The sequence below is a fragment of the Papaver somniferum genome, chromosome 7, assembly GCF_003573695.1.
Source record: "Papaver somniferum cultivar HN1 chromosome 7, ASM357369v1, whole genome shotgun sequence".
NCBI classification, from domain to species: Eukaryota; Viridiplantae; Streptophyta; class Magnoliopsida; order Ranunculales; family Papaveraceae; genus Papaver; species Papaver somniferum.
This window is the reverse complement of record NC_039364.1, coordinates 232455898-232468449: the sequence shown is the minus strand read 5'-3', so window position 1 is coordinate 232468449 and position 12552 is coordinate 232455898. Positions and strand designations below refer to the sequence as shown.

The window sequence follows — 12552 nt, the reverse complement described above, 5'->3', positions numbered from 1 at the left end:
TATCTGTGTAAGGATCTCCAAAAACGATAATTGGGAGACTCTTTTGATTATTAAAATTATTTTGTTATTTTTTAACTTGGTTTAACTCTATTTTGATTTTTATTTATAGTCGGGTTATTCCTGAGGTCTAAATAATCATCATATCTATAGTTGTGATTCTTTGGAGTTGCGAGGTCTGTATAATCAATGTTCATAGTCGTTATTCTTAGGAATAATTTGATGTCTGAACAAATCTATCAGTTACTTTTTTCTACTTTTATTCCTCTGCGACAATTATCTCTTCCAACACTTCCGATTTGCATGACTTGTAGATACTTATTCAGCCGTTATACAAGCACCATCACCCATAACGTGTTGAAAGATGTAAAATGTGAACTTCCCATCTTGTCTTCAGGTAATTCTCTCATTACCTATATACCCAAGACAAAACCTAGAAATAGAAGACTTGGAATTGTACTCTCACATAAGGACAGGAGCCAAACAAAACCCACTGTACTTGGGTTTAATTTATGGGAACTAAAGTCCCTCGACACTATTTCTCTCGATTATCGAATGAGAAGAGCTAAATTACTAGCTCATAATCTCGCAAACCTTGCTACTCACCATCATGTTCATTATTTATAAACATCTTCTCCAACCCCTTTTTGCATCTTTCTTGTAGGTGCAGAAAGTTATTTATTTGATATTATGTTTTCTATGTTGATATTAAGTGGTAATACTTCTTGTTTATATTTTCGTATTGTAATATACCATTATATTGTAATTTTCTGTTCTTAATATAATGTATGGATCTTTCTATCAAATAATATATATATAGTCAGGACCAAACATGATAAAATGTTATAATAAAGATAGATACTCTGATTACAAGTTCTATTAGGGTTTTCCTTACGCCGTAAAAGGGACTTATCAAGATAGGACAAACCTAGGCACATGACATATCCATACACATTTATCAGCAAGCACTATTCTTAACATGTGACCATTTTCACTCCTAGAATAATTGGTAGATTTTACAGCAAAAAATACACTAAAATAACATATTGTTGACCATAAAATGGTGTAAAAGACGGTTGTTGAATATCTAATAAATATTCGGTTAGGGTAGATTAAACATATGATTTAGTTATTGATGTACGTAACCAGCAAGAAATAAAGAAAAAAGATAGTATGTAATTGTTTTATGGTTTGAAGAGACATAAGTTGGTGGTATGTACCTTTCAATTTGAAATTCGATTTCAAACATTGCAACTGTTCATGGTTACTAGTATTACTGATGCTTCTTCGCATACGTTATGAAGAGATATGTCTTGTCATAACCCGTCTTTTCGAAGTGCACTTTTGTCGAAACCGACGTTCTAAATACTCTAGCTTAATTTTGGGAGTATCGATCCAATTTAATAGATAGCCCATAAAATGTCACGGTTTGTATATCATGGATGAAACCACTTAACTTCCTAAATTGTTGTAATATAACTTACTTCTGAGACACGTTAATTTATTTCGCAAGAAATATATTCGATTTAACGTCCGTATGTAACCCAAGATTAATTAAGGAAAGGGAAAAAAGAAAAAAAAACTGTTATTGGAAACAATTTTTCATGTATGCAATATGATGAGAAGAGGGTATTCCATATCCCAATCAGTGTCAATATTTAATATTATGATTATTAATAGTAATTAGCTTATTAATGGGTGTCTTTATCAATCGTAAGGGTGTGGGCTAATATAACTACATGGTGCCTAAATAGTAGTGTCGTAACCTATCTATATAAGCTAGGGGGTTCAAAAATTTTATCAAAAACTAACCTAGCTGTAATAGATTGTCTATCCAAATTTTTATCAAAAACTAATCGTTTATTCGATTTAAGGCTGTGTTCTTTGAAACCAGAGAAACTTTATTCTCCGAACTAAGTGGTTAATATTTGTATCTTGTCATTGTATCTTCAGGAACATGACAATTGGTATCTAAAGTCGTTTTATCCTTAGAAATCATGGATTTAATGGAGGAAAAATGGGTACAAATGAATGAAAATTGGTACCAATAATGAAGTTGGAGAGGATAGCAACAAAGGGTTTAGACAGTTTCATATGGTGGTATAAAATTCATTTGGAAAATAATAAATCTCTACATCGAGAGTCCGACCTACGGAAATGGTCAAAAAATATGGACAAGACAACAAAGAGATTGACACCGATCTTTGTTTATTAGGTATACCGCTTCAAGTCATCAGCCTCCTTGTAGAGTGAAAGTCGCTTCTACAGATAGTGATGATTCTCTAGAATTGGAGTTAATTCCTCAAAGAAAAAAAAATCTTCTGAAAATGAAGATATTGTTTTACACAATTGTGTGAGACTCCCCATCTGACGAGGTTGTGACACCAGGGACGATGGACTTCTCCGAGTTCAATCAAGTCAAAATTAGCAAGATGAATGATTCTTTCTGAGGGTTTTACTTCAAAGAGTTTGAGGAGAATTCTGGAAATCTTGACTACTTAAAGGAGTTCTTGTCCATTCTCTATAACAAAGCAAGCTGTAAGGATTGGTCTTCTCTTCACCTTGATGACACTAGTTCGTTATTCGACTGAGGTAAGTATATCTTTATTTTATCAAATTATTTCTTCCATGCGGGTTCAACCGATCAATGCTCTAACATATTGAGATTTTGTCGTCGAATCATCAGAAATTCACCTCGAAACATCGATTTTTTTTTGTAAATAGTTAATTATTAAACTCAATCTTCAAACTGCCCCAGGAATGTTCTAAAGTAGTTCTTCCAAGAGTAACAGATCAAATCGATTTAGTAAAGGTTGCATTCAAACTCGACATTACAAACTGATTCATGTGAATCAAAAGAGGGTACCCATGATTCACTGCAGTTTCGCCATTTTTAGTCAGCGTTGGGGGAGGAAAGTAAGACCATCAATAAAACAAACCAATTTTGTACTCATAAGGTCAAGTTGATGTTTCATTACAAACTGCTAGTGTTTATGTTATGAAAGATGAATTAGGCGCTCGAGTTTTGTAGGGGGCTCCTAGTTAATAAAACGCCCAAGGCGCAAAAACGTAAGTCATTTTTTTTCTGGGTGCCTGGGTGCGAGGAGAGGCGAGGCGAAGGGTTTGGGGCCTCGTCTCTCCGAGCACCTAACACAACATAGGTTAGTGTTATCCAATTTGATTGAAATAAATTACATATGTTTCGAAAAGGAAGAGAAAATTTTTGAGTTGTTATTGAAAAAATTATAATAGCAGTACATGTGAGTGTTCTGTTGAAACGAATTTAAGGTAAAATTTTCTACGTAGAGGATATTGACGTTGTGATTGAAGCCAAAGAGGCAAGGATTCTTGAAATGATAAGTCAAATCAAAAAGAGATGGTAGTTGAGATCTTTGTTGAAGAAGTATGATCACTACAAACAATCTCGCGAGAGAGAAAAGTCTGATACCCTAAGAGACATGGTTGTGAGAAATCCTACGATTCACGATTTGAATCATATGATTCGATTAAAATTCTTGCATTGATTTGAATCGTTGATTGAAATCATATCTCTTATGAATCGGAAAATTCCCCCGTTGACTTACGATTCTTGACTTATTTGACCAAGTCAGACAATTCATTAATGTTATGAAATTTTATTAAGAGTGTAGAGATTTGAACCCAAAACATGTTGCTCAATGTTTTTTTTATATTTATACTACTTCTTCGTTAAAATTCAAAGCTTACAAAAAAAAAATATTAGTTTAATGATATTTATCGACATATATACATAGCGATTTCATAACAAATCACATAGATTCAGAATTTAACATACGATTCGATTCTCAAAATTCAAAAAACAAATCGCTCGACGATTTACGATACCACAACCTTACTGAAAAATTTCGAGAAAAAACCTTGCATATTTTATTCAGACTTAACTAATACAGACAAGATACACGTGCGTGTACACAAACATATCATACACAACATAAACAGAAATGAAACAACCCAAAAAACTTCCACATCTGCACGTAACAAACATCTCACACCGAGTAACTAACATAACGGAAACAAAGAGGAAAACTGTATTCTTACACCTGACGGAGACTAGTCTGTCTTAGAGTACACCTGCTAATTAATGCTTCCAATGCCCTTTAAGTGAGGGAATTCTTTTTAATTTGAATGGGTTTCTCTATCAATGATACAACTCGATTCTTCATCTCAGGTCCTGCTTTACCTCCATACCAGTCTTCAAACTGGTAGATACAGTGACAGCTACGGGCAAAGTTTTCTACAAAATCAATAAACTGCCGCGGGAAAATAGAGCGAGAATACTCATCTCCGTTCATCTTTTGCCATAGATCATGTATCATCTGTTTGATGTGTTCGCGGGCTATGGTTTCTGAAACGCCATTTTGATGCATGTAACATTGTATTGCTTTTGGAGTGTCACCCCTCTCTTGCTCGTACTACACAAACCAATGATACAAGCCATCATTAAATTAGAATCTTACTAACAAGTTAATAGTTTGTGTTTGACGAAATAACCTTATTGCAGTTACATATTAGTGTACTTACCGATGAAGTTTGCAAGTCATCCACAAGTCGAATTATCATGAGTGAGTACCGTACAAAATCAGATGAATGGTTCTTTATGCATTCCAAAGCTTCTTTTGTAATTTCATTCCCTTGAAGCAAATACGCGTAAAGTGGCATTGAGTATCCGCAGGCTGAAATCCATCCATTGTTCATATATTCTTCAAATGTCGGCATGTACCCACTGTAGTACCATTTAGCTTCTACTAAATATGCCTTGCAAAAATCTGCCCACTGATAAAACCAACGAAAACAATTTAATTAATTGACAAATTGGCATATTGACAGACGTGAAGGTAAGCACCGACATATATATGATAATGGTGTTCTCATACTAGGTTGAGTACTTTAATTTGTAGGGGTCGATTAGATCTGGTGTGCCGAATGATTTCAAAAGAAAATATGATGTACTTCAACAGGTCAAAATCGATAGGATCTCCAGACATATCGACCTGGGTTACGCTTTTAGCGCATCATCTGAAAAAGAGAAGTAGTACATAATTAATGTCTAGACTAAGAATTACCACTTTCTTTAGGTCAGATAGGATGTCTAGGCCACGCTTCTTTAGAATCTCATAGGCTATGGCGTTGGTGGTGTTGTACACAGCCAAAAACAATACTTTCATGTAATCTGGAAGGTCGACAATTTTGTTAACATCCCACCTGTAAAATAAAAATCAGTGAGATCCATTAACTAAATCTCCAAGATAGAAGACATGAACGAATCCATTCATCACTAACTCAGTTCAGCGTCAGTAAGGGAAAAAAATATAGAATACGAACCTTTCAACTGCATCAGTGAACATATTGAGTTCTTCTAAGGTACCATAAACGTCATATGCATCATCAACTAAAGTTGCCAATGCACCCCATTTGGCGATCTCTTCCCTGCTTATGTCAAACTCCGGCTCAAAGTGACACCATATGGTCCAGACAAACATTTCCACAAACCTGTTTCTGGAGAAGCTCAATAATTCAATACAACCCAACTCTTTCCACCACCTGTAAAATGAGATTAATTTGATATCACCTTTCATTAGATAATTAGGCACTTAATAAGATCAATAACGAATCGCCTCATATTAGCATCTTAAGCATTAATTAGATCCTCATACGAACCCAAATGAAGCCTACTCAGAACAATCAGTAGTCGTTATTAAAGTATATATTATTCCTTACCTGGATATGTGTTTCAGTTCATCTTGATACTTAGCTTGCAAAATGTTGAAGTCCAGTTTAGCAAATTCCAGTAAAAATGGGTCCATATCTTGCATCATTTCATAGGTGTCTATGTACCATCTTGCCTCTACTCGTGGAGCTATCCAGTGAAATGGAAGCTCCAAGGCATGACGGACTAACCGTTCAGTGATAGCATTAGTATTTCCTTGATCTTTGGCTGATGACAGCAAGTACTCCTTGAGAACCTCAGTTACTAATTTTCGGGCTTCATCTAATATATCTTCACCATCCAAAGCATAGAACGAGGCTTCGTAAACACTCAACATTCCTTGTATATCATTAAGTGCTGAGGAAGTGTTCGTCATCTCTTCCATGAAGCGCTTAAATACATCTACAATGCAAAATAAAAAATTCAAGTTAGTAAAACACACAAAATAGCCTTTTTTAACCCTCTCACTCTGGGTACCGCGGGCTGTAAGTACTCAAGTGCAACTTGCCAGTCCATGGGCGTGAGCCAGATTGAACTGCAGTGATATTATAGATATTGAAAATATGCATATATACCTTGAGAAACCTTGTAGCGATGTTGTCTGAGCAGCCTAAACCGTAAAGCTCCGGTGAATAGGTCATCCTTCTCCCATCCATAATTCTTCTTGTTGATGGTGTCCAAGGAAGCTCTGATCTCACCATCGAAATGGTAACTCACTCCAAGCCTTTGAATGGCATTGATCAACTTAAGTGTGGACGATAATGACCCACGGCACACTTGATCAGCAAACATGAGCCTCACCTTTTCTTTTAGTTTCTCAGATCGTCTAGTATAATTCTCCTCCTACACAGTCAAATATATAACAAGTTTTAGTAGGAATAGAAAAGATCTTTTATTAATTTATCAAGTATATATATATAGTAATTTTGAATCAAAAGGAAAAATTATTAGCTAGATGATGATACTCAGTTTCATGTAGGGCGCACATTAGACTAGACTATCTATATACTCACTGCATAATCACTCTTGAGAGATTGCACAAAATCATGACCCCAATCACTGGCTTTGTAGTTGGCCGATCTTCTCGTGGTGGAGTTTTCGCTTTTTGCTATAACTCCGGACATCATGAGCTGATAATCTGATACAGCACTGTCGCTGGGACTTGAAAGTTGGCCTTGAATGGTGAGAGACATGGAGTGTTAAAAGCAGCAGATGATAACTTATGAAGGGCCGGAATGTATATTTGTGTCTTAATTGAGGGCCGGAATGTATATTTGTGTCTTAATTGTTAAGGGATAGATGATGGGTATATATAGGGTGGATTTAGTAGAGAAGCTAGAGATATAGGGTGTATATGGTGTGTGATAACAGGGTGGATATCCTTAGAGAAGTGGTGGAAATAGTCGAATGCATAAGTCGTGGGGTTTTGTTTGGGTTGCATGAGGTGAAACGATGTTTGTGTTTTAATCGTGTAATTTTAGGTGCAAGGACTTTGGAATGACGTGCTTAATCTGAGGTCATCACATATTTAGAGCTTCCTCGTCCGCTTCCTTCCATATCGTTGGCATATACCTACGTGGATTAATCTAGCACTGAATTCTAACGTTGGTACATATCATCTGATCCAAAGATATGTAGATCTTAAGATGTGACTATTTAGAACAAGTCTTACAAGATGAAAGACCAATTGGATGAAAAAAGTTTTAGACGTAAATATTGCAATTAATTACAAAGCGTCATGCAGCAAAGCGCCCGGCAAAAACTTTAAAATTACCCGCATGTAGAGAAGTTGTATATTTTCTACACGGATTATCGCGACACTAGTAGAAATTTATGCCATAACCATGTGGTGTTGCAATATATTAAGTTTCTTGCAGTGGTTGCATGAGTGAAACGATGTTCGGCCCTCTGGATAAGTATTCCCTTAATAAAGAAATGAAAGAGATTTTGCTTGTGTGTTAATCGTGTAATTAATTCAGGTCCAGAGTGCTTGTGTGTTAATCGTGAAATTAATTCAGGTCCATAGAATTTGGAATGATGTGATTTAAGCTGAGGCTGTCACATATGATATCGCTTTCTATTGCGCTGTCCAACTTTAATCAAAACTAGATTTGTCTTTTCTTTTCTTTTAACTTGGTGTGCGCGGGGTTTCGCCTCTGTCCAGGCGTATTTTTGATTTGGTGAGAGCGGGATTTTACCCGCCCCGTGGCTATTCTTTTATTTGTTTGGTGTGCATGGGGTTTCGCTCCGCCCCGCGACGGTGCATTTTTTATTTGGTGAGCGTGGGACTTTGCCCCGCCCCATGACGACGCATTTTTGATTTGGTGAGCGCAGGGCATCGCCCTTCCCCGTGACTGTGCATTTCTGATTTAGTATGAGCGGAGCTACGCCGATATATTTTTTATTTGGTGTGGCGGGGAAAATACAATTAAATAAGTGAAGAATACGTGCATATTTTATTTATTTTTTCCTTTCATTTTCGCAGAAAGTATGTGGATCTTTTTCCCCCTTTATATATTAATTTGGAAAAACAGAGTCATAATATGGTAGGTACTCGATTTCCAAATTGAATTTGGACTTCCATAAATCAAGCTTAGGTTTGTGCCCGTGCAACGCACCGGGTATTTTTTCTTTTAACTTGGTGTGTGCGGGGCTATGCCCAGCATGTGTTGATGCATTTTTGATTTGCTGTGCGCGTGGCTTCACCCCGCCCCGTGGTGATGCATTTAGATTTGATGTAAGCGCGGGGTTTGCCTCCCCCTCCCCCGTGGCGATGCATTTTTGATTTGGTGTGACATGGCAAATACAGTAAATAAGTGGAAAATATGTACATATCTGATTTATTTATTCCTTTTATATTCGCAGAAAATATGTGTGAAAAATGTGGATCCCCCACCCCGCTTTTCCATTAATTTGGAAAAATAGTCCTAATAATGTAGGTACACATTCGATTTCCAAATTGAATTTGGACTTCCATAAAATTCCAAACACGGTAAGTTAGGTTTCGTTTTGAGTTTGTATTTTTGAACCAATCATACGTTGCCAAGTGCCCTAACCTAAATATTTCCACGTTATGAATTCCAAATTGAATTTGGTTTCCTTTTTTTATTCTTTTTCCTATTCTTTTTAAACCAATCATACATTGTCAAGTGTCCTCACCAAAACACTCGTTTCACAAAAATAAAAGAACGCCTATTTCTGCTAATAGGAAGCGAGGATTTCTTCACCATTCAACGTCTGCTAATAGGAAGCGAGGATTTCTTCACCATTCAACGTGAGTTCTTTATTTATCTAGGCCTTTAAGTCTTTAGATTAGATGCTTTCATAACTCGACTGACCGACGGTCCAACAAAGTTTTGGAAGAGAGTCTTTTTCTGCTCCTACTTATTAACAATCTAACTGGGATGACAAATTTGATTAATTAAATTGCACTGCTGCTTACTGGAAGCCATCTTAGATACATGGGGTGTGAAAACTAGGTGCGTCTCGCAGGAGGAGAAATCTATATATAGCTAAACAAGCGCCATAATGATCCCAGACTTTATCTTGCTTAACCTCTTTAGTTGGGCCTTGCTTAACCTCTTTAGTTGGGCCGACCGATCGGACGGCCCACAGGGAAGGAGTCTCTTTTACCACCACTTTTTTTTTGTGGAACGAAACCTAAGGAAAATTGAAAATTTGATAAAAGGATTGATTTTGGTGGTAGTATTTGGGACATGAAAAAGCCCGAATTAAACTTTTTTGTCGAATGAAACCTAAGAAAAAGATTAATTTTGGTGGTAATCTTTAGGACATGAAATGACCGAATTACCCTTAAACTTAAAAATGAGTTCATTGTCCTCACTTTTATTTTTACTTTCACCGCTACACTGTCACCGACAGCATCACCTTTTTTCACCACCACCGTTCATTTTTCACAACCAACCTCATCACCAATTTAACCAGTACTCTTCATACTTTCTTAATCAGTTAATTCTGATTCTGTCACCACCAGCACTACCATCACCGCCAGCAACAATTATCACTAATTCATATATTCGACCAATTTTCAATTATGCTTCACCGTGTAGCACCACCAACCCCCTCCACCATCGATCCATCACTATCACCACCAGCACCAGCAACCAATTTCCATTACATTTTTCAGTTTCACCGATTCCGGATTTCAATTCACTCTCGCTGCCACCACCATCCTCCACCTCCATCAGTTTCATACACAACACTTCAATTCATACACCAATTCCGATTTTTGAGATACTAAGGAAAACTAAAGTTAATTGGAAAATCCAATTCAACCGAATACAAACGTTAGCTACTAATTGAAATACAGAAACCTTGACTTCTAATTCCAATCGAGTAGATTGCAGAAGAGAGGGTGTGAGGCTACGGTATTTGTGACAAATTCTTTTTGCGAAGAGCAAGATACAGTTTCTTTGATCAGAAAGAACAAGATACCGTTGATCAATTCACACAGTGGGAAGATTAATTTCATGGTAGAATGGAGATCTCTCTTTCTTAAATGTGCGGCTGTAAATGTGAGTGAAAGAGGAAAACGGAATAGTGCTAGGTTTTCGTTTTTTTACTTTTAAAATTACACCTGCCCACGCGTCCCAGGCAAAAACACATGTCTCTAGTCTAGGGAAATTAAGTTGTATCTGGTGTAGCGGAGACTGTAGCGTGATGCTTGCATATTGGCTACAAAGCAACCCTTCTTCACATGACTGATGCCCTGCAGATGCCATTGCACGTGTATGCACAGCAAACGTACACAAGTAACCATACACAAAGCCAAGTTGGCATCCGTTTCAAGTGGTTAATTTCATTCAATTACAAAACTTTAGGCTTCTTTTGTTGTGGTAAGTGGCCATTAAACCTGCACTATCTTTGGCGCAAAGTAAGGATAAAATTCTTTTGCATGCCATTATCATGCATTTGTAATACTGTATGAGATCTTTCCCAAACAATGAGGTTCAGGAGGCCAACACATAGCATCACCACCGCGACTGCCATCACCACCAAAAAAAATCCAGACAGAAATTATAAACAATGTCGTGCCACTACAGCTTAATTATAGAGAGAAAAGCAAAGTGGTTCCATCTGTTTTTGGGTATCGCAAAAAGAAATCTACTGTCTCATTATAGCCGTGTTTCGCTTTTTTCGGTCGGTCCTTCCCACCGTGACAAAGGTTTTCTAATTACTATCGAAAACAGTATATTTAGACCAAGTACGCTTCTGACTTCTCAATATACAATTAATTATGTTAGGTCTTGGTCCGTCACCTCTAATCGAATCGACTGGACAATATCAATTTACATATTATCACATCGGCTATGGTAAGCCCAGTACTGTTGATGTGGATCATTCGATTAGGAGAATTAAGGAGGTGAATAGGAACAACTAAATATCTACTTGTCCCCTGCAGTCGCTCATCATGACCCATCACTGTTCAGTCAATGTACGACGTAATGTGATTTGTCTGGTTGGCATTTTTTGATCATACGAACATAAGTGGGAACCATATTTCTCTACAAATGGTTGCATTTTGAAAACGTGATAATGTATGTGTTCAAAACTGTCACATCCAAGCCAAGAAACAAACTCCAAAAAGTGTTGTGTGGTGGAAAACGTGTTGAGCCCAAGAAGAATTTTGGGAAGGTCCGGCTAGTGGGAATTGTGAACCCTAAAAATAGATGAAGGACATAATTAAAAGAAACTAAAACTTAAACCAAATTCACATCGATCGAAAAATATATGCGTTTCTAGTGTTCATAAGAGCAAGCACTATGGTGTGCGTTTTGTTGGATGAAAATTAGCCATAGAGGCAAGATAAGATAAGAGGAGTTGGCAACTCTTATGGGCCTGAGCTAACTAAGGGAAGAAACCTAGTTATCGCCCCTTCACTTTCTCTTTATCCTCCACCATTTTCTATTAAACCAAAAAAAAAAAATTGTCCTTTTTATTTTTGAATATGTTTAAGCTCGTTTGACGGTTTTTAAAGGGTTTGTTCTATACTCAAAGGTGGTTCCATTGCAAGTTTCAATTTTGAATTTCACTTACAAATTTATCAAAGGTTAGTAATTGTAATTCTAAGCTTTGGAATCAAAGTTCTTATGATAATCATTAAATTCATTGATGTTTGATTTATCAATTACATTGCAAACAACCTAATAATGGCCTTTGTAGAAACTTTTGTTGAAAACTCATGTTTGTTATTTGTCATGTGAGCATCATTTGTATGATTAGGGTGTGTTGAAGGATTTTACATATGTGTTGTAGGATTTGTTTTGAATACCCCGAGTTATGGGTCAGGGTCAAACCCGTATGGAGATCCGAACTCAAGGCGATACGAGTAGGAACGAGACTGATGAATATATTTCCCCTAAATAAACTTTCATGGCAAGCATAAATAAAAATTTATATACATGAATTAAAGCATATGAATACCTTAGACATCGTTCACAACATTGTTAACAAATATTTTTAAATTAATATACACTACAAACAGTTACAAGAAAACAACGCAATCGCTAAGCTACACATTTCCACTTCCAAATCCTGTAAAATATAAAAGAAATATCAATTGGGGTGAGATGAAAACTCAATATAATGCACTCCCATTCTCTAAATATGAAGAAACAAATCAATTTAATTATTAAGGAAAATATATAACATGAAGTACAATACAACTTCAACGAATCAATGATATATTCAACAATCACAATACCAATAATGTTTCCAATAAATTATCTAATGTAGAGTTCAATACATGAGTTCAAAACACCAATAAGGTTCCCAACAAATCATGAAAT

General features: G+C 36.4%; 1 protein-coding gene across 1 annotated transcript; it reads right to left on the bottom strand.

Moving 5' to 3' along the window:
• Positions 1-3879: 3879 nt before the first annotated feature.
• On the bottom strand, positions 3880-7042 carry LOC113299831 (terpene synthase 10-like). Its single transcript, XM_026548926.1, has 7 exons — positions 6757-7042; positions 6319-6586; positions 5755-6145; positions 5359-5577; positions 5100-5238; positions 4558-4809; positions 3880-4448 (listed from the first exon to the last, which is right to left on the bottom strand). Exons 1-7 carry the CDS (start codon positions 6934-6936, stop codon positions 4134-4136), a joined length of 1764 nt encoding a protein of 587 aa, XP_026404711.1. The 5' UTR covers positions 6937-7042; the 3' UTR covers positions 3880-4133.
• Between the last annotated feature and the right edge of the window lie 5510 nt (positions 7043-12552).

Excerpts from the sequence above, each read along its gene's own strand:
- LOC113299831 (XM_026548926.1), bottom strand. The coding sequence starts at position 6,936 with ATGTCTCTCACCATTCAAGGCCAACTTTCAAGTCCCAGCGACAGTGCT. Across the intron at positions 6,146-6,318 it reads TCGCTACAAGGTTTCTCAAG|ATGTATTTAAGCGCTTCATG; the intron begins GTATATATGCAT and ends TTTGCATTGTAG. Across the intron at positions 5,578-5,754 it reads GAACTGAAACACATATCCAG|GTGGTGGAAAGAGTTGGGTT; the intron begins GTAAGGAATAAT and ends CTCATTTTACAG.